The sequence below is a fragment of the Protopterus annectens genome, chromosome 8.part0, assembly GCF_019279795.1.
Source record: "Protopterus annectens isolate FY-2018-M chromosome 8.part0, PAN1.0, whole genome shotgun sequence".
Lineage (NCBI taxonomy): Eukaryota > Metazoa > Chordata > Ceratodontiformes > Protopteridae > Protopterus > Protopterus annectens.
In genome coordinates this window covers 756,731,773-756,755,114 of record NC_056741.1, presented here as the reverse complement: position 1 = coordinate 756,755,114, position 23,342 = coordinate 756,731,773, and the positions used below count along the sequence as shown (strand labels likewise).

Sequence of the window (23,342 nt, the reverse complement as noted above, 5' to 3'; positions counted from 1 at the left end):
AGAGCTTCGTCTGGAAGCCAGGAGCCCTGAACTAGCCTGCCCAGACAATGCCCCCCCCACCCTATCTGGGAGGCATCTGTCGTCAGGGTAACCACTGGAGAGGGAAGAACAAAGGGGTTTCCTTGATTCAAATTGGATGTCTGAAGCCACCAGCGAAGGTCCCTTTTGCATATTTCCGTAATCATGATGTGATGATTGAGGGGAAGATCCTGAAAGGACCATTGAGTTGACAATAGCCACTGAAGAATCCTCATGTGCAATCTTGCCAGAGGAACTAAGAGAACCGTGGCAGACATTGAGCCTAAAACTTGTAGAACCATCCTGGCTGGGGCTTTGGATCTCGAGATCAGAGCTTGAACTTGGCCCTGTAAAGTTTGGATCCTTTCGGCAGGAAGAAAGACGCCAAGATCAATCTTGAGTCTATCTCTGCTCCTATGAACTTTATGCGTTGAGAGGGCAGCAAGACAGACTTTGACCAATTGAATGTAATCCCCAGGGTAATACCCAGGGAGATGGTGGCTTTGAGGTTGTCCATTAGTAGATGCCTGGTGGCGGCAGTCAGGAGCCAGTCGTCCAGATAGGGAAACACTTGGAATCCAAGACTTCTCAGGTGAGCCGTCACTACTGCCAAACACTTGGTGAACACTCTGGGGGCTGTGGTGAGACCAAAGGGCAGAGCGCAAAATTGGTAATGACTGACTCCCAGGCTGAAGCGCAGATACCTCCTGGACGCCTGATGTATCGGTATGTGATAATAGGCGTCCTTGAGGTCTATGGAGCACATCCAAACATCCTTCTCCAACAATGGGAGAATGGATTGTAACGTGACCATTCGAATTTGGATTTCGTGACGGATTGGTTCAGTCTGCTGAGATCCAATATTGGTCTCAGGTCCCCTGTCTTTTGGCACTAAAAAGAACCTGGAGTAATTTCCTGATCCGATCTGGTCTGTGGGGACCGGTTGGATGACTCCTTTTCTAGCAGCTTTAAAGCTTCTGCGGCTGCCATTTCCCTTTGACTGGGTGGTGGGTCCGGGATTCTTTTGGACGGTGGGGGAGTATGTGAATGGGATGGTGTAACCTCCGGCAATGATCCGAAGCACCCATCTGTCCTGAGTGATTGACTCCCAGGCTTTTAGGTGCTTGGCAAAGCGACACCCGACTGGCTCCGAGCAGCACAGCCGGGCAATCCCTCATGGCGTGTGGGAGGCTGAAGAGCCACGAAAGGACTCGCGGTCTCCAGAATTGCGGGGCCCTCTGCCGCCTCTGGGACGGCGTCTCCTGAAAAATTTCCCGTCCTCTGCCTCTGGAAGGGGAATCTTCCTGCTGTTGGGAGAAAAACTTACGAGATTTGCGGAACCACATTTTCCCTCCTTTAGCCTTGGGGTAAGGCCGAAGGGAGTGGAATAACGGGCACCTACGGCAGATAAAGTTTTTCCCTCTTGCTCACAGCGGTAAGGGTGTCTTTAACCTTGGGTCCAAACAAGGAGGACCCATCAAAGGGAGTCGGCGAAGGAAGACTTGAAGGCCTCGAACTGACACAAGCGGAGCCAGGCTTGTCTCCGTAGAGCCACGCCTGTGCCTGCCGCTCTACCGCCCCTTCGGCCGCATAGGAAATGAGCCTCATGGACGAGTTAGAAATTGACATAAGGATAGTCAACTGAGAGCTAACCGACTGGGCTAGCTGCTCAGGTAGGTTACCGAGAGGGAATCTGACAACTCCTTGACCAGATCCCTCTGAAGCCTGGTAAAATGTGCCAAATAATTCAGAGACCTTAAAGTAAAGGCCGCTGAAGTCAGGGTGCGCTTCCATACCTGTCCATACTCCTAGACTCCTTATTAGGAGGATGGATGGACGTTGAAGCCTCTGCCACGTCCTGTTGTGTAGCAGATGCCACCACCATGGCATCTACAGCCACGCCCTTAGTGAGGAACTCCTTCTCGGGGAGCAGACAAAAATTTATTTGGACGAGAAGGGACTGGTTCCACGGTATCTGGATGTTCCGCCCTTGACAAACTAAATCCAGAAGCTCGTCGGGCGGAGACACCCAGGAGGCGGAGGGCTGAGCCCCAAAGGCCTTGAGGAGCACTGACTCATCAGCAGAGGGGGTTTGGATATCCAGCCGCCTCGTTGTTTGAGGATCTCTAAGATGTCTGCAAATGAGACATCATCTGAGGACGACAGGGGACCCCTCTGCATCATCAAGATCAGTGTCTGATGTAATAGACTCGGGGAGTCCACGTGCTTCCTCTTGCACGATCTCTTCCTTGGGGTTCCTCCGAAGACAACTCGAAGAACCCTCAGGAGGAGGGGAACCCCACTGGGGGTAACCTCAGGCCCCGGGCTCCGCTGACTACGGACAGGGAACTGCCAAAGACCCAGTCTCCACGCCCAGGGAAGGTGCCGGTAAAGCCGGAGAGATGGCCGAAGAGGACTTGGCCAAGGCACTCCTCATGGCTCTGAAAGCCGGACCCCCAGAATCCTGGGAGTGTCCGGTTCCCGGAGCCATGATAGCCAACGGAAGTCCCGCAGCCGAAGCACCGAGGGGGAGGCTCGGAACCGAAAGCATAGGTCCCGAAACATCACCCCCGGGTCCAGCCGAAGAAGTCCGCGTACCAAACTCGGACCCGAAGGCCCGGGTTGGAGTAAGGGTCGGAGCCGACCCTAAGATCTCCACCGGCTCCAACAGCACCTGCTCCGACGGAGCCGAAACAGTCGGAGGAGGAATGGCAATAGGGTGGGCCAAGGTCATCGGCTCCGAAGCCAACTGGGTCGGAACCGAAACAAATTTTTGGAAGACTGGGGACTGGAACAGTCTTTGGAGCACCCTGTCTATATCAGAATCTGACATCCTCGAAGACCGAGAGGAAACAGAATGGGTTCGAGACGGCCTCTCCAACGGCCCCAAGGGACTAGGGGACCGGCTCCGAGGTGACTCGATGACTATCGGCGCCGAAGGAATACACAGACCAGATTCCATCGGTGCCGAGGTGGACTTGGCGCCGAGGAGGAAGTGTCTGAGCGGCGACCTTGTCGGCTCGAGACCAGTGGAGCCGGCGAAGGTGACCCGCCTCGATGCCCCAGCCATCGGCTCCGAAGCCAGAGTCGATACTGGTGGCATCGAGGCAGACTGTTCGACCTCGGCTCAAGTCCTTGGAGCCGAAGGAGAGGCCTGCCTATGTCTCTTGGCGGTCGGATCCGACGGACTGGTCGGAACCGGCCCTTTCTTTGCCGGAGAAGGAGAGGATGCCAAGGCTTCTTCAAAGGAAGGTTTAATTAATCCCTTAAGAATCAATTTATTTTTCCTCTCCTGGAGGACCCTTGAGGAAAAAGCGTGACATACACTGCATGACTCCTGTAAGTGTTTTGCACCCAAACAATACACACAGAGCGAGTGATCGTCTGTGATAGACATTTTGAAACTACATTTTGTACATTTTTTAAAGCCCGAAGGCCTAGGAGTCTGAGACATTATGATAGACAATTTCAGTAACTTTGACAGGAAAAAATACAATTACTGACTTACTGATAGACAAACCTAAATATAGGCTTACAGTTATCGAATGACAGGGAACTTTGAAAACCCTGTAAGGTTTTAGAAGGGTTGACTGACCGGGAAGGCCCTAGATGAAGGGGGGGCGCCGAAACCAACTCAACCCAATCACACAACAAGTCTTTCAACAATCCAAACACACACAATGAGAGCGTTAGCCGTTAAAACAGCTTTTGAGTCAAAAACAGCAAAAAACTGACAGAAAAAGTTAGTTAAAATAACTACTCAGCCCAGCCAGCTCGAGACCACGTCTTCGCAGGGAAGCGGCAAACGAGATCTGGGGGACTGGTAGTGGTGCATCCTGGGATATAGTAAGCTCAGCCAATAAGAGACTTCGCTCTTTGGCATAAGCGTGCCGAGTCGGAGCCGAGGGATCGGCTCCGAACCCATCAGTCAGAATGTAGGCGAGATAGGATCACATAACATCAGCCATTCTAAAGGTGCAATACGACTAAACAATGGCAAAATTCGAGAATGCATAGAGCAAAATTAAAATAAGTTTTATGAAAGCTGGAGAAAATAAGCAGTTATGCATCATCTGCAACTTATCAAATGGGAAGAGAAATGTGTGAACTGAATGGGCAAAATGTTCTTTATCATCCATTAAAATCAATTATGTTTGAACTACACAGTATTGGATTATAGAAACAGTAAAGCCTGCATTCCACTGGACATTTATAAAAATCAGCTAAATGAGGTAGGAATCTGCAAGCATGTGGCTACACACAAAGTAATCAGACCTAACCAGAACAAACTTCAAATAAAGTAAAATACTCTTGCAGAAAATTATGACAATATAGCACTTGGGGTAGGAGGCAAAAAGAAAGTATCCCAGTTAAAGTAGAGCTATTTCTAGAGTTATGGAAAATGTGATAAATCAACATCACCAAGGAATGTGGAAGCAAAACAGTATTGTTAGAAACATAACCTAGGTACTACTGCTATTGAACGACTTCCAAACATTACTTCCCCATTTCCAGATCATGTGTTCAAGAGGGTTAAGGCAAAAACTGGTAAGTTCATAAAATTAATTTTACAGTCTGATTACTGAAACTGATCTGTGACTGCATTCTGTAAAACTATGTAGGAAACAGTTTAATATAAAAATAATTTAACTATGACTAGCTACATGTAATTCAATCCTTCACTATCTCACCTAAGAGTTATTCATAATTTCTGAGAGCAGTTACAACTTTGTGCTGAAAGCATGAATCTGAAAATTTAAAGAGGTGCCTCATGCCTACATCTGAGGTTCACAAAGCTCAAAAGTACTTTTTCCATATGACAAAATGTTCACTTAACTAAGATGCTATAAAAATGAGGAAACAATACAAGGGAAATTCAAGTATACCTCAGTGCATAGGTTTGTTTTCACAATACAGTTGCATATCCATATTTTTAGCTAGCAGAAAGTCTAAAACAGTTATCACATACACTCAGCAACCAACACTTTGCATAAACCTTCGAAGTACATGACTTGAAGGTGCAATAAAAACTCTACAACATGGAAAATAACTCCTGCTTATCCTGCAAATTACGACAATCACCAATGCTACTAACAACTTTCAGCAGTGTAAATACAACAGCTAATTAAAAAAAAAAAGTTTATGTCAACCAAGGACTAGTGGTTTTTGAAAACCTTTGATTATGCAACAGAAAGCAGACTGTACTGCTGCTAGAAAAAACACTTACTTTCTGTTTATCCAGAATCTTCATTGCGTAGTACTGCTCTGCGCCTTTATGTTTTACCAACATAACTCTTCCAAATGAGCCTGTTCCAAGGGTTTTTATTCTTTCGAAATCATCTAAGGAAGCAGTATTCTGGTTGAGAAAAAAATAAGCATTTTAGAATAATTTAGAAAAAGTTAAAATCATGAAGAACCATTAAATATAACCACAAGAGCTCCCACTACCCATCAAGTTACTTGAAAGTGCAATTATGTTAAGACTCACAATAACAGAAGATTTTAGCAGGTGACTCATAGTGGGCATCACATGCAAGGCTGATGCCACTTAGTGGCTTGTCACAACCCAGTGTGAAAAAGACCTTTCACCAGTTATGAGATAGGGACTATCCATAATGTTGATACATCCCTGTGTAAGGAGGAGGTTCTCAACATCCCCTCTTGTTAGTCTCAAAAAGAAAAGTATAAAGTTAAACCAGTCTTGTGGAAAGATTGAGCAAAATAGCTTTCCTAATCAGACATTTCTAAAAATAAAACCTTAATGTAAACAAGCTCAAACTAACCTTTTTAGACAAAGCTACAGGACAGTGTTTAATGCTGAAAAAAGGCCTTCTCAAAGACTTGCTTTTAAGACAATTACCAACATAACTATATGAACGTACTTCAAATATGGCCCTTGCATTAGCTGTCAGGCTCTGAAGAGAGCACCACACAAGTAAGGCCTTGGCAAAACTAAGAGGGAAAGATATACAAGTAAATGTCCTGTGTAGTAGGCATCGCTGAGTTAGGAGGGGAACCAATGAAGAACTGTGGCTGAAGAAGACCCTGCTCTCGGAATCCTGCTCCAGTCTGTATTGCTGGCTAAATGTCTAAATGAACAGTTGCACATATGTAACCAAGACCTTACAGGTGTTATCACAGTTCTAGTAGAACAGCCTGTGGTTATCTCAACAAAGGTTTCCCATACCCACGTGCAGGGTCAGTGGCCGACTAGGTAGCATACTCAGTTTTGATGTCTGGAAGATCAATTATTGTGGGTTCTTACCCCATACCACATGCAAGGGTTAATATTCTAGTAATGACTATGTATAACAAAAGGGAGTTCCCTGCACTTCTGAGATGCTATTTGTCAGCTTAGGATAAGACATAGTCAAGGGCCCACCTGCTTGCATTTGTGGTAGCACAGACAGATGGAAAGTGTAGGGGATTTTCCCCAGTAGCCTGACCTACTGACCCTATTCAATAGAAATGTCACCCTAGGTCTCCACTGAAAGCAGGCTATGCCTATTGGGGCTTACCCAGTCAAACAAATAAATGTGTTATAACAAAATGCTCATTAACATGAAATATACTTCAAAAGGTAATTTAGTGACTTCAGATCTATTTAAGCTCTCAGTACAGGAAACGCAGCTTGGGATCATTGCAGATGCACTTTGACTTGAGCAGGCAGTAATGTAGACAGACACAATTTTTAAAAATACAGGATAAAGTAATCTAAACAGTAAGTATACCTTTCTGATACAGAATATCAGCTTTCAAGAAGGGTACTTAAAATCTCAGGAAAAACAAGTTCAGAATTAAGAAAAAACAGATTACCCACAATAAAATTTAACAGCCAAAGAACCAGACTCTTAAAAAAGAGATAGGGTTGAGAGGCTGTTTACAAAGAGGTATACACTTCGCATCTGTGGTACAGACACAAAATACGAAGATAAAGCATCTCAACACCAGGTCAAAACAAAACTTTTACGCATACTGGCACCTAAGGTATCTCACCTGAAGAAAGGCAAATTCCTTTCAAAGAACCAGTGTTACTCTAATTGTGTGAATGTTTTCTGACTTACAGTTATATTTTTATTTATTTATTTATTTGTTAACTGGGCAAATGGATCTGTCTGTAGCCCTGTTTTGTCATGACCCAGGCTACAAAGACAAGGAGCAGTCAATCAACAGTAGGCTTTGGGATGTGAAAGAAAACAGGAGTTCATGAAGAAATCACACACAGACATGAAAACATGCACCCATACTTCAGACAGACAGTGAATGGAAGTCAGTAGTGAGGCCTAGACCCTGAGGCTGTGAGGCAAACATCTTATCTACTAAGCCAGCATCATGACCAGTTCATCATCTCAGCCAAATCTTCCAAAAGATTTTGCAGACAAGCTATGAATGAACACCTGCAAATCACATAAGATAGCAGTAAAATAACCCAGTAATCCACAGACAGCGTATTTGCTCTCCTTGGCAGATGAAGAATACACACAAGACAGACTAACAAACCTTCACCAAAAGAGCAGTACCAGAATCACACAGACTCAGGACTCCTGTACCTTGATTAGGTTCTGCTAAATCAAAAAAAAAATGACTGGACTATGTAAATGATAGGCCTATGAAAAGAATGCGGGACAATCAATTCTTCATGATAGAATCCCGGATGCTGCCCTAGTTCTACAGCACTATAAGAACACTTCTGACAACCTTGCAAAATATGGCGATGTGCACCAGCTTCTACTTTGCCCCAATACTGAATATAGTCAATAAGGAATACATTCAACACAGTTTCATAAGAACTGGCATTTATGTTCTGATGTCAATCTGCTCAGGTTATCTTAAACCCAATTTTACATTCTGGGGATACGGACTGAAAAGTGTCATGCATTTCCTGTGCAATAAATACAAAGTGGTCAAAGGAAGATTAATGTTCCATGTTACTTTTGGAATTGCCTGTCGGGATCTTCACGAGCCGTCCTGCTTAACTACTGCAAAGCCTGAAAGACGTGCAAAATCAATTAGTGCTACAGACCATTTGCAAGCAGACAGAACACCACAGATAACTGTTGCCTTTGTCACTGTGTTTGTCTAACTGGAAGTCCTACTCCAGCAGAGGAATTGATCCTCACTACCTGACCAACAGCAAAAATCCATTCCCATCATTCAGCTTGTAAACAAGGCATCAACAGCCTGTTCAGTAACCGGAGGCAGCAAAGTCCTCTGATGCAGCACCATGGCACAGAGTGATAAAGCCTGGTTATGGCACAGACACCACGGGTTTCATCAGAGACTCATGAGCTGAAGCACTGGCAAGAGAGGATGAGCGTGCTCATCCCGAGAAGAGGTAAGTACAGTTTTGTACCTACCATAAATGTAGATGTCCGAACAGGATAGCATCTGCAGTCCTAACAAATGGGTTGTCCTGTCGTCAGGCAGCCCTTCGGTCGGCCGGATTCCAAAGTCTGGGTCTGGCCTCGGCTGGTGTCGCACTTCACCCGACGTCATCTCTGCTGGTCTTCGGGTATAAAGGCATCAGCCGACGCCATTTTCCTCAGTGTTTCTTGCCCCAGATGCCAGTTGCCCTCTTGGAAAACTAAATTTTGGGTAAATGCCAATGTTTCCAATAAAAATAGTAGGCAAACACAAAAAATAAGCATGTATGTACATATATACAAACAAATACACCATAAGAGATCCCCCCCAGCTAGCTATTAGGAGGGTATATACCTAGGAGTACCACAGAGGGAAGGAGGGTGGGTAATCCTGACTGCAGATGCTATCCTGTTCGGACATCTACATTTATGGTAGGTACAAAACTGTACTATGTCCTTCAAGGATGCATCTGCAGTCCTAACAAATGGGTAGAATACCATAGCCAAACTAGGGAGGAGGAAGAAGAATTATGGTGTAGTTAGGATCCCTTGCAATACAGCAGTGGCAAACCCTGCTCGGGATCTAGAGTATAGAGGTAAGTTATAATGCTTGGCAAATGTATGCACGGAGGTCCAAGTAGCCGCCTCAATAATGTCCTTGGTAGCCACTCCTCGTAAGAAAGCTGTGGTAGTGGCTGTAGCCCTTGTAGAATGAGGTCTTATGTTCTGTGGAATTTGCTTTCCATGGTAGGAGTAACAGAATCTTATGCAATTTCCTATCCACTTGGAGATTGTCTGTTTGGAAATTGCTTTTCCTTCCCTTCCTGTTGCATAAGCTACTAGAAGCTGGTCAGTTTTTCTATTGCCCTTGGTTCTGTCCAGGTAGTAGCGCAACTGTCTATGTACATCCAAGGTATGCAGCAGTCTTTCCCCTGTTCTGTGGATTGGGAAAGAAGGTAGGTAGGTGGATTGCCTGGTTTAGAGACACTCTGGATACCACCTTAGGCATAAATGTAGGATTAGTTCTCATGGACACACTATCTTGATGGAAGATTAGGAAGGGTTGTACTGCCATTAAGGCCTGTAGTTCCGAAACCCTTCTTGCTGAAGTAATTGCCAGTAGGAATGCAGTTTTCCAGGATAGGTGTTGGAGATCTGCTGTTGCTGCTGGTTCGAATGGAGGGAGTGTCAATTTTTCTAGCACGAAGTTCAAGTCCCATGCTGGTAATGGTGGTTTCCTAGGAGGTTTTACATTCTTGATTCCTCTGAGGAACTGTCTGAGTAGAGGATGTGAGAAGACAGGGGGATCGAAGCTGTATTCTGCAGAAATAGCTGATGCATGTATCTTGATGGAGGAATAGGACAGGCCTGTATGGTGAAGCTCTGCCAAATACTCCAGGATGTTGGCAATATCTATCTTTGACACATCTTTTCCTCTTTCAGTACTCCAAATGACAAACCTTTTCCATTTTCCTGCATAGTTCCTTCTTGTTGAAGGTCTGCGGGCCTCAAGGATAATGTCTTTAACCCTTTGGGATAAATCTGGGTTAGTTGCTGTTATGTAATGTTCCAGGCAGTCAGTTGTAGAGTTTTTAGGTTTGGATGCATGATGTTGTAGTCGTTCTGAGTTAACATCAAAGGCATCAGGGGTAGTGTCCACGTTCTCCCCCGAGACATGCTCCTCAGCAATGGGTACCAGTGTTGTCTTGACCAATTTGGAGCTATCAGAATTATCCTTGGACGTTCCTCTTTGATTTTCAGTAGTACCTTGTGCATCAAAGGAAGAGGTGGAAATGCATATGCTGTCAGGCCTTTCCAACTGAAGGATAGAGAGTCCACCTTCCATGCAAGTGGGTGGAATGTCCTTGTGCAGAATTTCTTGAGCTGGTGATTGAGTGGGGATGCGAATAGGTCTATTTGTGGCATTCCCCATTTCTTTGAGATGGCCTTGAAGATGTCCGGGTGTAGCATCCATTCGTGAGCATCCGAGGTAGTTCTGCTTAACATGTCTGCTAGGATGTTTTCTTTTCCCGGTACAAATATTGCCTGTAACTGAATGTTGTAGCTCAGAGCCATATTCCATAGGTCCAGAGTCATTCGGCATAGGGGTATGAATGAGTGCCTCCCTGTTTGTTGATGTACCACATGACTGTGGTGTTGTCTGTCCTTATCATTAAATGGCCTTCTTTGAGGAATGGTCTGAAATTCTGGATTGCTAGTTTTACTGCCAGCATTTCTTTTGATTTATGTGCAGGTGCAGCTGTTCTGGAGTCCATAATCCTTGTATGCATTTGTCCAGCATGTGGGCCCCAACCTAGGTCTGAGGCGTCCGTTGTGATGGTTTGGCTTGCTTGAAAGTTGTGGAAGGGCAAGCCTGGGTTTGACTGGCATGCTTGAGCCCACCATAGGAACTCTTGTTTCAGGCATGGGATTAGTGGTATTTGGTTTCTAAGCTGTGCCTGTGTTGAGACCATAAATTCTTTAGGTACCACTGTAGCTTTCTCATATGCAGTCTGGCATGGGGGACCAGGATTATGCATGATGCCATGAAGCCCAAGGCCTGCAGTACTTTCCTTGCTGTTAGTTTGTTCTGCTTTGTTAATGCCAAGAAGTAAAGAGGAGTTGCTCTTGTTTTTCTGCAGTTAGAATGCCATCTGTTTTACTGTGTCCAATTCTGCACCCAAGAATGTTCTTGTTTGGGATGGTATCAGTCTTGACTTTTTTAAATTGACTGTGTATCCCAGTGCTTGTAGTAAGCAAATGACTCTTTGTAAGTCTTTTGTCAGCTTGCTTTTGTTGTCCGCTTGTATGAGGCAGTCGTCCAGGTATGGATAAATTTGGATTCCTGTAGTCTGCAATGAGCGATTACTGATGCCAGGCATTTTGTGAATACTCTGGGCAGTAGATAAGCCAAAGGGCAATGCTGAGAATTGATAATGCTCTGATCCTGCAAGAAATCTGAGGTATCTTCTGCAACTTGGTCGTATGGGGACGTGCAGGTATGCCTCCTTGAGATCTAGAGTTACCAGCCAACACTCCTTGCCCAGCATGGGAAGAAGTTGCTGTAGGGTCAGCATTTTGAATTTTGGAACAATGATGAATGTGTTTAAAGCGGACAGGTCGAGAATAGGTCTCCAACTTTTCTCTTTTCTTGGTACTAGGAAGAGTCTGGAGTAGAATCCTTTGCCCTGTTCTGTAGGTGGTACCCTTTCCACAGCTCTCATCTTTGTTAATTGAGCTATCTGTTTTAGAGCTTCTGTTTTTTGGTTTGGAGGTAGGTTTGGCATTCCTCTTTTTACTGGTAAGGTGTGGAAATGAAACCTGTAGCCTTGGTCTATAGTTTGCAAAATCCACTTGTCTCTTGTGATATAGTGCCAATTTTTGGAAAATAAGGCTAACTTTCCGCCTAAGGGTGCTGCTATTTGTTCCCTGGTAGGCGGTGTCAGAGCCATGTCACTGTGATTGTCCTGTTGTAGTGGCAGTGGTTGTGTCTGTGCCTCGTTGGTTATTGCCTTGCCACTGGCGTCCTCTGTAGGCACCTCCTCTGGATTGATTTCAGCCTCTGGAACGTCTATTCCTGCCTCTCTGAGGTTTAGAGGAGTCTGGAAAGGACCAATTTTTGGAAGGCCAGTTCCTGCTAAACCTTGGGGGCTGAACCTGTAAGAAATCTTTAACTGTTTGTACAGATTTTGCCTTCTCTTCCATTTTCTTCATTACTTGCTGGGCAGGAGAACCAAATAGACTGACCTTATCCATAGGAGCATCTAATAATTTTGCTTTAACATGATCCGGCAAGACCTGTTCTTTCAACCATGCATGCCTTCTTATAACTGTGCCAGTCATGGCTGATCTAAATGAAGCCTCCAGTGCATCATAGCCACATTTTAAAGAATGGTTACTAACCTGCTGAATGTTATTCACCATTTCTAAAACATATTTCTTATCTAAGGAATCATCAGAGGACAGTTTCTTAGTTAACTGATCAAGCATAAACTCTTGGTATTGGATCATATGAAACTGACAGTTCAAAGCTCTAGCTGAGAGAGTAGCAGAGGTGTAAACTTTTTTACCCCATCTCTCTAAGGACCTGGATTCCCTTTCAGAAGGGAGAGGGTTTTTTGCTGAGGTCGAAGCTACTGCCTTAGGCCCCTGGGAGATAGTCTCAGGATCTGCAAGGGGAGCCTTGTATGGTGATGAGTGTCCGGTACCCTGTAAAACCTATCGGGCTTGGCAGGGGCTGGAGGTAAAGTATCAGGAGCAGTGCAAACATCATTAAATGCATCAACCACAACAGGAAGAACTGGAGGTATAGCTAAGGGCCTATGTTGCGGTAAATGTAGAAAGGTCCTAAGCCTTTTTCTTGAATCTGAGAAATCTTGTCCCTGCCATTGGAATTGCTCTCTCATGGCATGCAAGGTTTCCCCAAAGGAAAATTCCTCTGGTGGAGAGGCAGAAGGAATAGATTCTTCAGCATTGGAATCTTCATAAGTAGAAAAAGGAGCCTCTGGATGGTCTGTATTGTCTGAATCATCAGAAGAATCATCTGAGGACACTGGCTCAGGGGGCTCTGCTCTAGGTCTCTTTTCTGGAGGCTGAGAGGCCCTGTCTGGGTGAGATTGGGATCCCCTTATTAAAGAGATGAGATCCTCTACCAGAGTAAGCATTTGAGAACTGGAACTGGGCCTGTGTGAGGGGGGTTTAACAGGCACGGATTTAGCAGTTTTGGCTGCTTTAGCCCTGGCAAAGGCCTTTATAGACATGGCTGCAGGAGGCCTAGCAGCACCACGTGCTGGGGTAGAGACATCCAAAGGGATGGTGTCCGATAATTCTAGAGGAACCACATTAGTAGGCAAAACTTCAGAGGCCGTTTCAACTAGGGTAGCAGGAGCCTCGGTAGTAGTCATGGATTCGGCTGAAGATTGACCCGTTTGCTCGGTTTCGGCCGAAACTGAGACACTCGCGGTTTGCTTTACCGTGGTTTCGGCCGAAACCGCGGACCGCGAGTGTCGGTCTTTTTCTTTGCGTTTCTTAACAATTTGAGAAGTCGGAGGATCCGACGGCATAATGTACGCAAAATCTGAGCCGAAAAACTGTTCAGCAAACTCCGGCCGACGCCTAAGCGTTCTCGGTTGAAGGAAGCACAGGCTAAACAGGCTGCTACGTCGTGGTCTGGGCCTAAACAAGGTAAGCAGTAAGAGTGGAAATCTTTATGAGGTATTTGTTTCCCACAAGTTAAACAGTTATTCACTTTTTCTGACATCGGCTGAGGCAAGAAAGAGTCCCCAACGGCGTACTTAGCTTTTTAGAAGTCTACCAAGTAGTATTCGGTAGTAGTAATCTCTGGATCTGACCGACCGGCACTTGCGAACAGCTTCTGCTTCGGGCGCCACGCGGCAAGAAAGACTGAGGAAAATGGCGTCGGCTGATGCCTTTATACCCGAAGACCAGCAGAGATGACGTCGGGTGAAGTGCGACACCAGCCGAGGCCAGACCCAGACTTTGGAATCCGGCCGACCGAAGGGCTGCCTGACGACAGGACAACCCATTTGTTAGGACTGCAGATGCATCCTTGAAGGACATCAGCACATGCACATGGCACACTAGTGTGGCAGATTTCCATGGTGGAAACCAAGGTAACAGTCATGAAGGTGTGAATGAAGAGGCAGAGCATCCTGCTGATGTCATCCATTTGTGGAAATGAGGGATGGAGCAGCACTAATGTCCAGTACAAGTCCTAACTTTGGGGGTGTACTGGGCTCCCACAGGGTGTGTGGGGAGTGGTAAAACATTTCCCAACAGCAGTAAGATCCTCAGTCTCCCTACTGGCCCCAGACATTGGGTGGGTATAGCCAGGAAGGTTAATACGGGACCATCAGACCCAAAGAAAAGGGAGAGGAACATGTGGCAACTGATCTTCAGGTGCAGGAAACCAAAATGTGGGTGAAAAAAAATAAAGTATAATTCTAAGACCTTCACGGTCAAGTTTAAAATTCTAATTCGCAGGTAAGTAATCATTTGAAATGTCAGGACCCCCCCAAACACACACAAAGAAGTTTTAAGAAGAAGAGTGATTCTTTTTTTTTCAAAAATCACACTTCTCCTGTGTTTTTAGCCTTTTTTCCCTGGCTTTTCAACATTTCGAGTATGACACTTCAACAGGGAGGGTCACAGGTAAACAAAGGACACAATAATTAATGAGGAAAACATAAAATGACAGAGACAGAGGAAGGTGAGACCAATATTCTGAAGACCATCTTTTAGAATGTGAGACAGGGAGAGCAGCCAACTCTGGCCTTGTAGTAAGAATGCCTTACCTAGCAGGAAATCTATTTGTAACCAAATACACTAGTGAAATTAAACCAATGCTAAACTAACCTTTCAGTTCAACAAAAATGGCCAGTATATGGAACAAGTCCATAATAAGATCCTTGTGGCTGTTAACAGGCACCAGACATAAGCTGCTCAGATACAGGAAATTCTGTCTACCTCATCCTCTCATCTGTAAAGCTATCACTGCCACACACTTGGTTACATTACTCTCAAGGTTCCCGACCTTAGCACAAAGATGGTCCTTGCTGATATGACCTCCAAGTAATGTTGCTCAGTATATTTTTGTAAGACAGTAATCACTTGTTAATTTTCAACACTGCCTCTGACAACCCTCCTTGATTTCATTTCATCTGGAGTACTAGATTTAGAATTTCCTACTGAACTGTATGCTGGCTTGGGCACATAAACAGATCTGGGAGCGCAAAATGAAAAACACAGATATGCATTATTTGTTTTGTTTGAAAATTTGCAACATTATCCTTAAAACTTACTCTAAGCATCAATGCACAGAGCAATTTACAGTTGGTTAGTGTTTCTAAAGCCAATACGTTAATGAAAGAAGAGGGATTTAATCTTTGAAAACGGAGATCTCCAGATTCAAGCTGCTTTCATGCTGAAGCATGCCTGGTTATCCCTGCCAAATATTTGGTGAAAAATCATGAGAGAGGGAGAGAAAACCTGAGTCTTACACACATTAAAATTAAAGAAGTTAACTACCTGATGAAGAACCTAGTTCAAATACAAGCACTTTATATGTCATTGAAGCACATTAAGTCTCATTTCTGACGCAAATGCTTAAAGTCCACAAAAAGCACACAGACACGTAAAGAACATGCAAACTCACACAAAGACTCAAAATCTGGATTACACAGTAGACTTTTAATTTGTACAATAAAACTCAAGCACTGAAACAATTTCAAATTCACAGCCTCAGTTTCATTTTTAACATTTTTTTTGCAGACAAAATGGTTTATGTAAATGAAAACAAGAAAGGGATTGTCATCCTTGTTCCTTTTGGGAATCAGGGCAATTTGACCACCTCAGATCATACAAACTCATATAATTATCATTTTTCTCTGGAGGTACCTGGCTTTTTATCATGCCTTTCTCATTTGGGTGGAGCATGTAAGATGAGAATAGTAGAAAAAGTAAGTCCTTGTGTGTTAAGGAACTGTTCGTAGATGACTGAGTGCCATGCCCATAGTAATCACTCTCCATGTAAGGGAAAAAAATGGAATTACGCCACTGAACCTTTACTCATGATTTTGCACTCAACTGAAAACTTAACAACTGAACCAGAAGAGTAGGTGAGATTACTGGGAATATGTCTTAGTTGCTATGGAAGATTTTTGGCCTCCTGGGCTTTAAATCATGCCTGACAGATGATTATGGAGAGTACAGTATAAGTGGCTACTATACATAGACCGGTAATCCTGCTTGAGCAGAAGGTATGTACATTTCTTAATGGTAAAATGAGTTGCCCCATCCACAACAAGTAAGTATTTATATCCATGGCATCTCCTCCAAAAACAAATTATTTTCTGAAAAGACAATCCATAATACTGTCCTTCTGGCACTCAGATTAAGTTTTGGGTCTCATTCAGGCATAGAACTGTACATATATGCTAGCACTGGGATCAGTTGTGGTTAACCTCTGAGTTCACAAAAGAAAAAGATAAAGAACAGCTGTGTAAGTAAACTTAACATAACTGTAGATGTTTGGATGATCACCGCTGCAATGGTCTTAGCTATACAGGTTATATGCTGTCCAGCTTCTACAGCATCTTCCAAGCACCCAAACTGTCAGGCAGTTTGAGCGGAGTTGACTAAAAGGCAAATTTGGGAGCAAAGCCCTTCAGAGCTTTCCTGCCAACAATAAGAGGGAGGCTGATCTCTAAAAGGATAAAGCTAGGAATAAAAATAGAAAAAAAAAAGTCCACACCCTGGCATAAAAAGCACACCAAAAACAAGGGGAGTGGATGGAGGGAGAGGCTACTGCAGCAGTGATCATTCAAACATATAATGTTATGGTAAATTTACTTACTCAACAGTACCGTTTCATCACATTTATCAATGCTGCAGTAGACTTAGCTATATGGGTACAGTACCATAGCTAACTACATATTGGAGGTGGAAGGAGAAGGGTACAGTAGCACATGGAAAATGGTCTTAGCAAAACCTGATCTGGACATAGAGAAGGAATCAAGCTTATAGTACTTTGTAAAAGTATGCACAGAGGACCAAGTAGTAGATTCTAGAATACTTCTATAATTCAATAATTTTCAAAAAGTCATAGATGAAACCAAGGTCCTGGTGAGGTGGGCCTTGACCCTGCCTTGAATAGTTCTGTTATGGTCAGTATAACAAAAGGTAATAGCCTTGGGCAACCACTTGGAAAGTCTATTTTGACACAGGTTGTCCCTCCTCCTTACATTCACAACAAATGAGCAATTGATCTGAAGATCTGAAAGATTTAATTCTGACAGGATAGTACCCTGAGTCGTCTATCATTTTAGTTGGTTCACATGGAACAAATGTTAGCTTCTCTAACAAAAAATTAAGATCACAAGGAAGAGCCAATGGTTTTCATGGAGGCCTCTTCTGCAAAATCCCTTTCAAAAACATTTTGAAATGATACTGCATTGAAAGAGTGTGGATTCAAGGGCAGACATACTGAAATGGCCAAGAACCTTGACAAAGGAATAAGAAAGGCCATAGGATAGTAACTTACACAAACATTGTAGAACCAGAGAACTAGCTCTGAATGGGTACTGGTTATGTTGCTGTCACCAACTGTCAGGGTATATCAAACACCCCTGTTCTTGTGCGAATAGATACAGTCTATGAGGAAAGCTTGTGGTAACTGCCCTTGGCTATTTCCAGAAAAAAGGAAGAACCATATTTGAATGGGCCTTCTGAATCTTTAGAAGTAACCAGGATATTAGTGGAAAGGGTGGACAAGCATACAATAATATTCCTGCCCATGGAAAAGAAAAGGCATCTGACTTCCAGGTTTTCTTGCATGAAATATTGGAACAGAACCTTGCCAGCTTGTTGTTCAGAGAGGAAGCAAAGAGGTCTGCTTGAAGAACTCTCCACAGATGGATCAAATCTTGGAAGATCTCCTGATTCAGTTTCCATTTGTGAGGGTCTGCCCTGGTCCTGCTCAGCTTGTCTGCCACATAATTTTGCTCTGACAGAATATAGGAAGCCTGCAGAGTGAGACTGTGCTATGAAGCTATATCCCAAGATAACATGGCTAGTCTGCAATCTGCAAAAAGGGTACGGACCTGAGTCCCCCCTTGCTTGTAGATGTACCATATGATTGTCGTCTTGTCTGTAACCACCTGAATAGCTATTTGGGACCAAAGATGGTTCAGAGAGTTGAGTGTCTTTCCTTGATATTTATGTGCTTGCATCTGTCCTTGGTGTCCCACATCCCTGCACATTTATCTGTCCTTGGTGTCCCCCACACACCCTCACTTTTACCTCTACTAAAACTGTTCCCCAAGCAAAGTTTAAAGTGTCTGTGGTGACTGACTGCTTTGAACTAGGGAGGGAGACCTGGATTTAAGGATATCTATTTTCTCCATCAAATGAATTCTCTTCTGGCAAAACCCAGCACTGGTATTTGAAAAGATAAAGGGTGTTGGGTGCTGGAACCAAAGAAACTTCAGATACCACTGCATCTTTCTTATGTGAAGTCTTACCATACGTATCATGAGAATCATAGATGCCTTGAGACCCAACATCCTGCGGTATTTCCTTGAAGTGACCAAAGTCTAAAAAAAAAAACAAAAAAAAACCCAGAAATATATATAGATATAGATCAATTTTTTTCCATGTGGAAGAAAAGCTCTTTGAACTGAGGTGTCTAGTTGACATCCCAGGAACACAATTCTGTGTGAAACTTTTGCATGTTCTCTTGGAATCCCAGCTTGTGTAAGAGATCTCTCACTCAAGAAAGAAATTCCTGACTCTGACAAAGACCCTGCAAAGATAAACACGTCATCTAAATATGGAAAATACATGGACACCCTGTAGCATGCAATGAGCTATAACTGGAGCTAGACAATTTATGAACACTCTTGATGCAGTGCATAGACCAAAGAGTAAGGCAGAAAATTGATAATGTGGTGCAGAGATACAGAGGTTAGGAAATTTCTAAAGTCTGAACAAATAGAGATGGGAGAAAAGTATTTTACATCTAGTGTTACCAAGAAGAGGAAGAAAAAGTAACAGATTGTGAAGTGACATAATTTTGAATTTGGGCACTATCATAAACAGATTTAAGACAGATAGATCCAGAAAGTACTGTTGTGTACACTTACCATAAATGTAGATGTTGAAGTGTATTCACTGTTGCAGTCCTTACATTTGGGTAATCCTGCTGGCAGGTTGCCCTCAGCCGGCCTGAATTCCAAAGTCTTGGGTCCTGCGTCGGCTGCTGTCGCCCCCTCCCTGACGTCAGGTCGTCAGGGGTACAAAAGAAGCAGCCAACGCCATTTTCTTCAGTTTTTCTTGCCCCAGATGTCAGGTGCCCCAAAAAAAGGGTAACCAAACTTTATATATATACAAAAATACACCAATATAAATTTTACCTTCATCTATAAGCAAATACACCACATATGTAGTATAAATCAGTGAAGGAAAGATAAGATCCAAAAGAAAAAAGGGGGAAGGCGGGTGGGTAACCTAGAGTGCAACAGTGAATACATTCGAACATCTACATTTATGGTAAGTGTACACAACTGTAGTATGTTCTTCGTGTTTCACTGTTGCAGTCATTACATTTGGGTAGAATCCCAAAGCTATGGTTGGGACGTTGGAACTAGACAGCAGTAGGAGTGGTTATGAGACCCTGCAGAACTGCAGTGGCAAAGCCTGCCCTGGATTTAGAGTAGAGTGGCAGATGCTAATGCTTTGTAAAGGTGTGCAATGAACTCCAAGTAGCCGCCTCTAAAATGTCTGTGGTTTGTACTCCCCTGAGAAAGGTTGCTGAGGTGGCTGCAGCTCTGGTGGAATGAGGCCTAATGCCCTTAGGCACTGGCTTGCCATGGTGTAAGTAGCAGAAATGAATGCAGTGGCCTGACCACTTAGAAATAGTCTGCTTTGAGATCGGCTTTCCTTGTGATCCTGCAGCATATGCCACTAGTAATTGCTCTGTCTTCCTGAAAGTTTTGGTTCTGTCCAAGTAGAATCTAAGCTGTCTGTGTACGTCCAAAGAATGCAGAATTCTCTCCCCCTTGTTCTGTGGATTTGGGTAAAAGGTTGGCAGATGAATGGCTTGGTTAAGAGCCACAATGGACACTACTTTAGGCATAAATGTTGGGTTTGTCCTCAGGGAGACCCTGTCTGGATGAAAAATGATGAAAGGTTCCACGGCCATGAGCGCTTGTAGCTCTGAAACTCATCTTGCAGAAGTAATTTCTAAGAGCAGAGCTGTTTTCCAAGATAAAAACTTCATATCAGCAGTAACGGCTGGCTCAAAAGGAGGCAGGGTGAGCTTTTCAAAGACATAGTTGAGGTCCCATGCAAGTATTGGTAGTCTCCTTGGGGGCCTTACATTTTTGGCTCCTCTGAGGTACTGCCTTAATAATGGGTGAGAAAAAAGTGGTGGCTCTGTATTGTAACGAGCCAAAATGGCCGAGGCATGAATTTTAATTGATGAAAAAGACAGGCCTTTGTCCAGCATCTCAGTTAAGTATTGCAAAAAAATATTCGGTACCACTGTATCAGTTCCTTGTGCATGGTTCCAGGCACAGAATCTCTTCCATTTTCCAGCATAAGATTTTCTAGTATTAGGCCTTCTGGCTTCCAGAATGACATCCATCACAGCTTTACTGAGAGGTGTTTTTTGTATGACTACATTATCCGCCATGCTGCCAAGTTTAATGTCCTGAGTTGGCTGTACATGATCTGATTGTTTTGCTGGGACAGTAGTCGAGGTATTTGAGGTAAGGTCCAAGCTGGGTATACAGATAAGTTTCTTAGTATTGGATACCAGTACTGGCGTGGCCAGTCTGGGGCAATCAGTATCATCTTTGGCTTCTCCTGTCTGACCTTTAGGAGCACCTTGGGGAGGAGAAGCAGTGGAGGAAAGGCATATACTGATAGGTTTTTCCAGCTGAAAGACAGGGCGTCCACTTTCCATGCGTGTCTGTGATAAGTCCTTGTGCAGAATCTTTTCAGTTGGTAATTGAGAGGGGAGGCAAATAGGTCTATGCCCAGACATCCCCATTTCCTTGTTAACATGCTGAAGACTTTTGGATCCAGCTTCCACTCGTGGGGATCCATGATGTTTCCGCTTAGTTCTTCTGCCAGAGTATTTTCCTTTCCTGGCAGGAATTGTGCCTGCAGATGTACTTGGTAAGTCAAAGCTGTGTCCCACAAGGTCATGACTAGTCTGCAAAGGGGGTAAGAATGTGTGCCCCTCTGCTTGTTTATATACCACATGACCATGGTGTTGTCTGTCTTTATTAGTAGTTGTCCCAGATAAGTAGGTCCTTGAAGGCTGTCAGGGCATTTTGAACAGCTAACATCTCTTTTTGATTGCTAGGTAGATGTATTTGGTTTGAGGACCATGTGCCCTGAATACATCTTCCTGCCATGTGGGCTCCTCAGGCATAGTCTGATGCATCCATTGTTAGTGTCTGCCTGGCTGGAGGTAATGTGAATGGCTGTCCCTTGCTCTGGTGACAAGCCTTTGCCCACCATCGAAACTCCTGTTGTAGGCAGGGAATGAGAGTAATGACTGTTTCCAGGCTGTGGCAATCTTGAGTCCAAACACTTTTTAGGTACTATTGAAGTTTCCTCATATGCATTCTTGCATATGGGGTTAGTAGGATGCAGGATGCCATGAAGCCCAAAGCCTGCAGAATTTTTCTTGCAGATAACTGGGCCTTTGTTGCCAACATTTTGAAATAGGTAGTCAGTTGCCTTTGTTTGTCTGGCATGAGATATGCCATCTGGGCAGTTGTATTCAAGCTTGCACCCAGGAATGCTATCTCTTGTGAGGGTACTAGTCTTTTTGTTGACTGTGTACCCTAGGCATGTTAGAAGTCTTTTGGCAAACGCCAGATGTTGAAGAAGAATGTCCTTGTTCTCTGCTTGAATGAGACAGTCATCCAAGTAAGGATATATTTGTATCCCTCTTCATCTGCAGAATGCAATTACTGGTGCCAGGCACTTTGTAAAGACCCTGGGCGCAGTAGATAAGCCAAAGGGAAGTGCAGAGAATTGGTAATGCATTGAAACAGCCTTGAATCTTAGGTATCTTCTGCATGATTGTCTGATTGGAACATGCAGGTATGCCTCTTTTAGGTCTAAAGTCACAAGCCAAGCATTCTTGCCCAGCATGGGCAGAAGCTGCTGCAAAGTCAACATTTTGAATTTTGGAATATCCAGGAAAGTGTTCAAAATAGATAGGTCCAGTATCGGCCTCCAGGCCTTGTCCTTTCTGGGTACCAAGAACAGTGTTGAGTAAAATCCTTGTCCCTGCTCTTACTCTGGTACTTGTTGAATGGCCCCCATGTCCATGAGGGATGAGACCTGTTTTTGTGCCTCTACCCATTGATTTTTTGGCAGATCTGGCCAGCCGTTTGCCTTTGGTAGAGTATGGAAATGGAACTTGTAGCCTTGTGACACTATGTTTAGAACCCACTTGTCCTGGGTTATGATGTGCCAATTTTGAGCAAAAAGTGCAAATTTTCCCCCTAAGGGTGTTGGTGCAGGCAGGGGGAAGTCACTGGGACTGTTTTCTGTATGTTTGTGATCTATCTTCTCCAGCTTTGGAGTTAGAAGCACCCCATTGCTTGGGCCTATAAGGACCTTGCACCTGGGATCTGCCCCTAGGGCGTCTGGGTCTGCCCCTTTGAGGTCCGTCTGAGACAGGAAAGGACCAGTTTTTTGTAGGCCAGTGTCTACTAAACCTAGGTGGCTGTACCTGTAAAAAATCTTTGACAGTTTGCATAGATTTAGCTTTGTCCTCCATTTTCTTTAACACCTCTTCTGCCGTAACACCAAACAAGGCATCATGCTGTAAAGGTGCATCTAGTAATTTAACTTTAACATGACTAGGCAGATTTTGTTCCTTTAATCAAGTATGCCTCCTAATTACAGAACCCATAACTGCGGCCCTGCAGGAGGCCTCCAAAGAATCAAAACCACATTGCAAAGTATGTTTTCCAACTTGTTCTGCTGCATACAATAAATCCTGCATTTTCTTGTTTTCTGCACATTCAGAATTTAACATTTTCTATTTAAGCAATCTCATGACATGTTGCTGATACTTAAGCATATGAAATTGACAGTTTAAAGCCCTTGTAGCCAAAGTTGCAGAGGTGTAAACATTTTTTCCCCATCTATCCAGTGCCCCTGAATCTCTGTCAAAGGGGGTTGTTTTTTTTTTTGCAGTGGAAGCCTTAACTACCTTTGGACCCTGTGAAATAGTTTCTGGGTCAGCAGCAGGGTTTTTAAAAAGAAATTTGTGTGAGTCAGGAACCCTGTAACATATGTCAGGCTTAACCGGAGCTGGGGGTAAGGAGTCAGGGTTGGGAGGGTGGCCTAATGGTTAAGGTGTTTGCCTTACAAACACAAGGTGCAGGGTTTGAGTCTCACAAGGGATAAATA

At 44.0% G+C, this 23,342-nt stretch overlaps 1 protein-coding gene across 5 annotated transcripts in view; it reads right to left on the bottom strand.

The window, feature by feature from the left end:
- Nucleotides 1-23,342, bottom strand: part of LOC122809023 (cAMP-dependent protein kinase catalytic subunit beta) — a 2,062,609-nt gene that overhangs the window by 841,534 nt on the left and 1,197,733 nt on the right. For all 5 annotated transcript variants that reach the window (XM_044080223.1, XM_044080224.1, XM_044080222.1 and 2 more), the window contains one exon: nt 5,246-5,374. In XM_044080223.1, the coding sequence (XP_043936158.1) occupies nt 5,246-5,374 (129 nt within the window). The remainder of the gene's footprint in view (nt 1-5,245; nt 5,375-23,342) is intronic.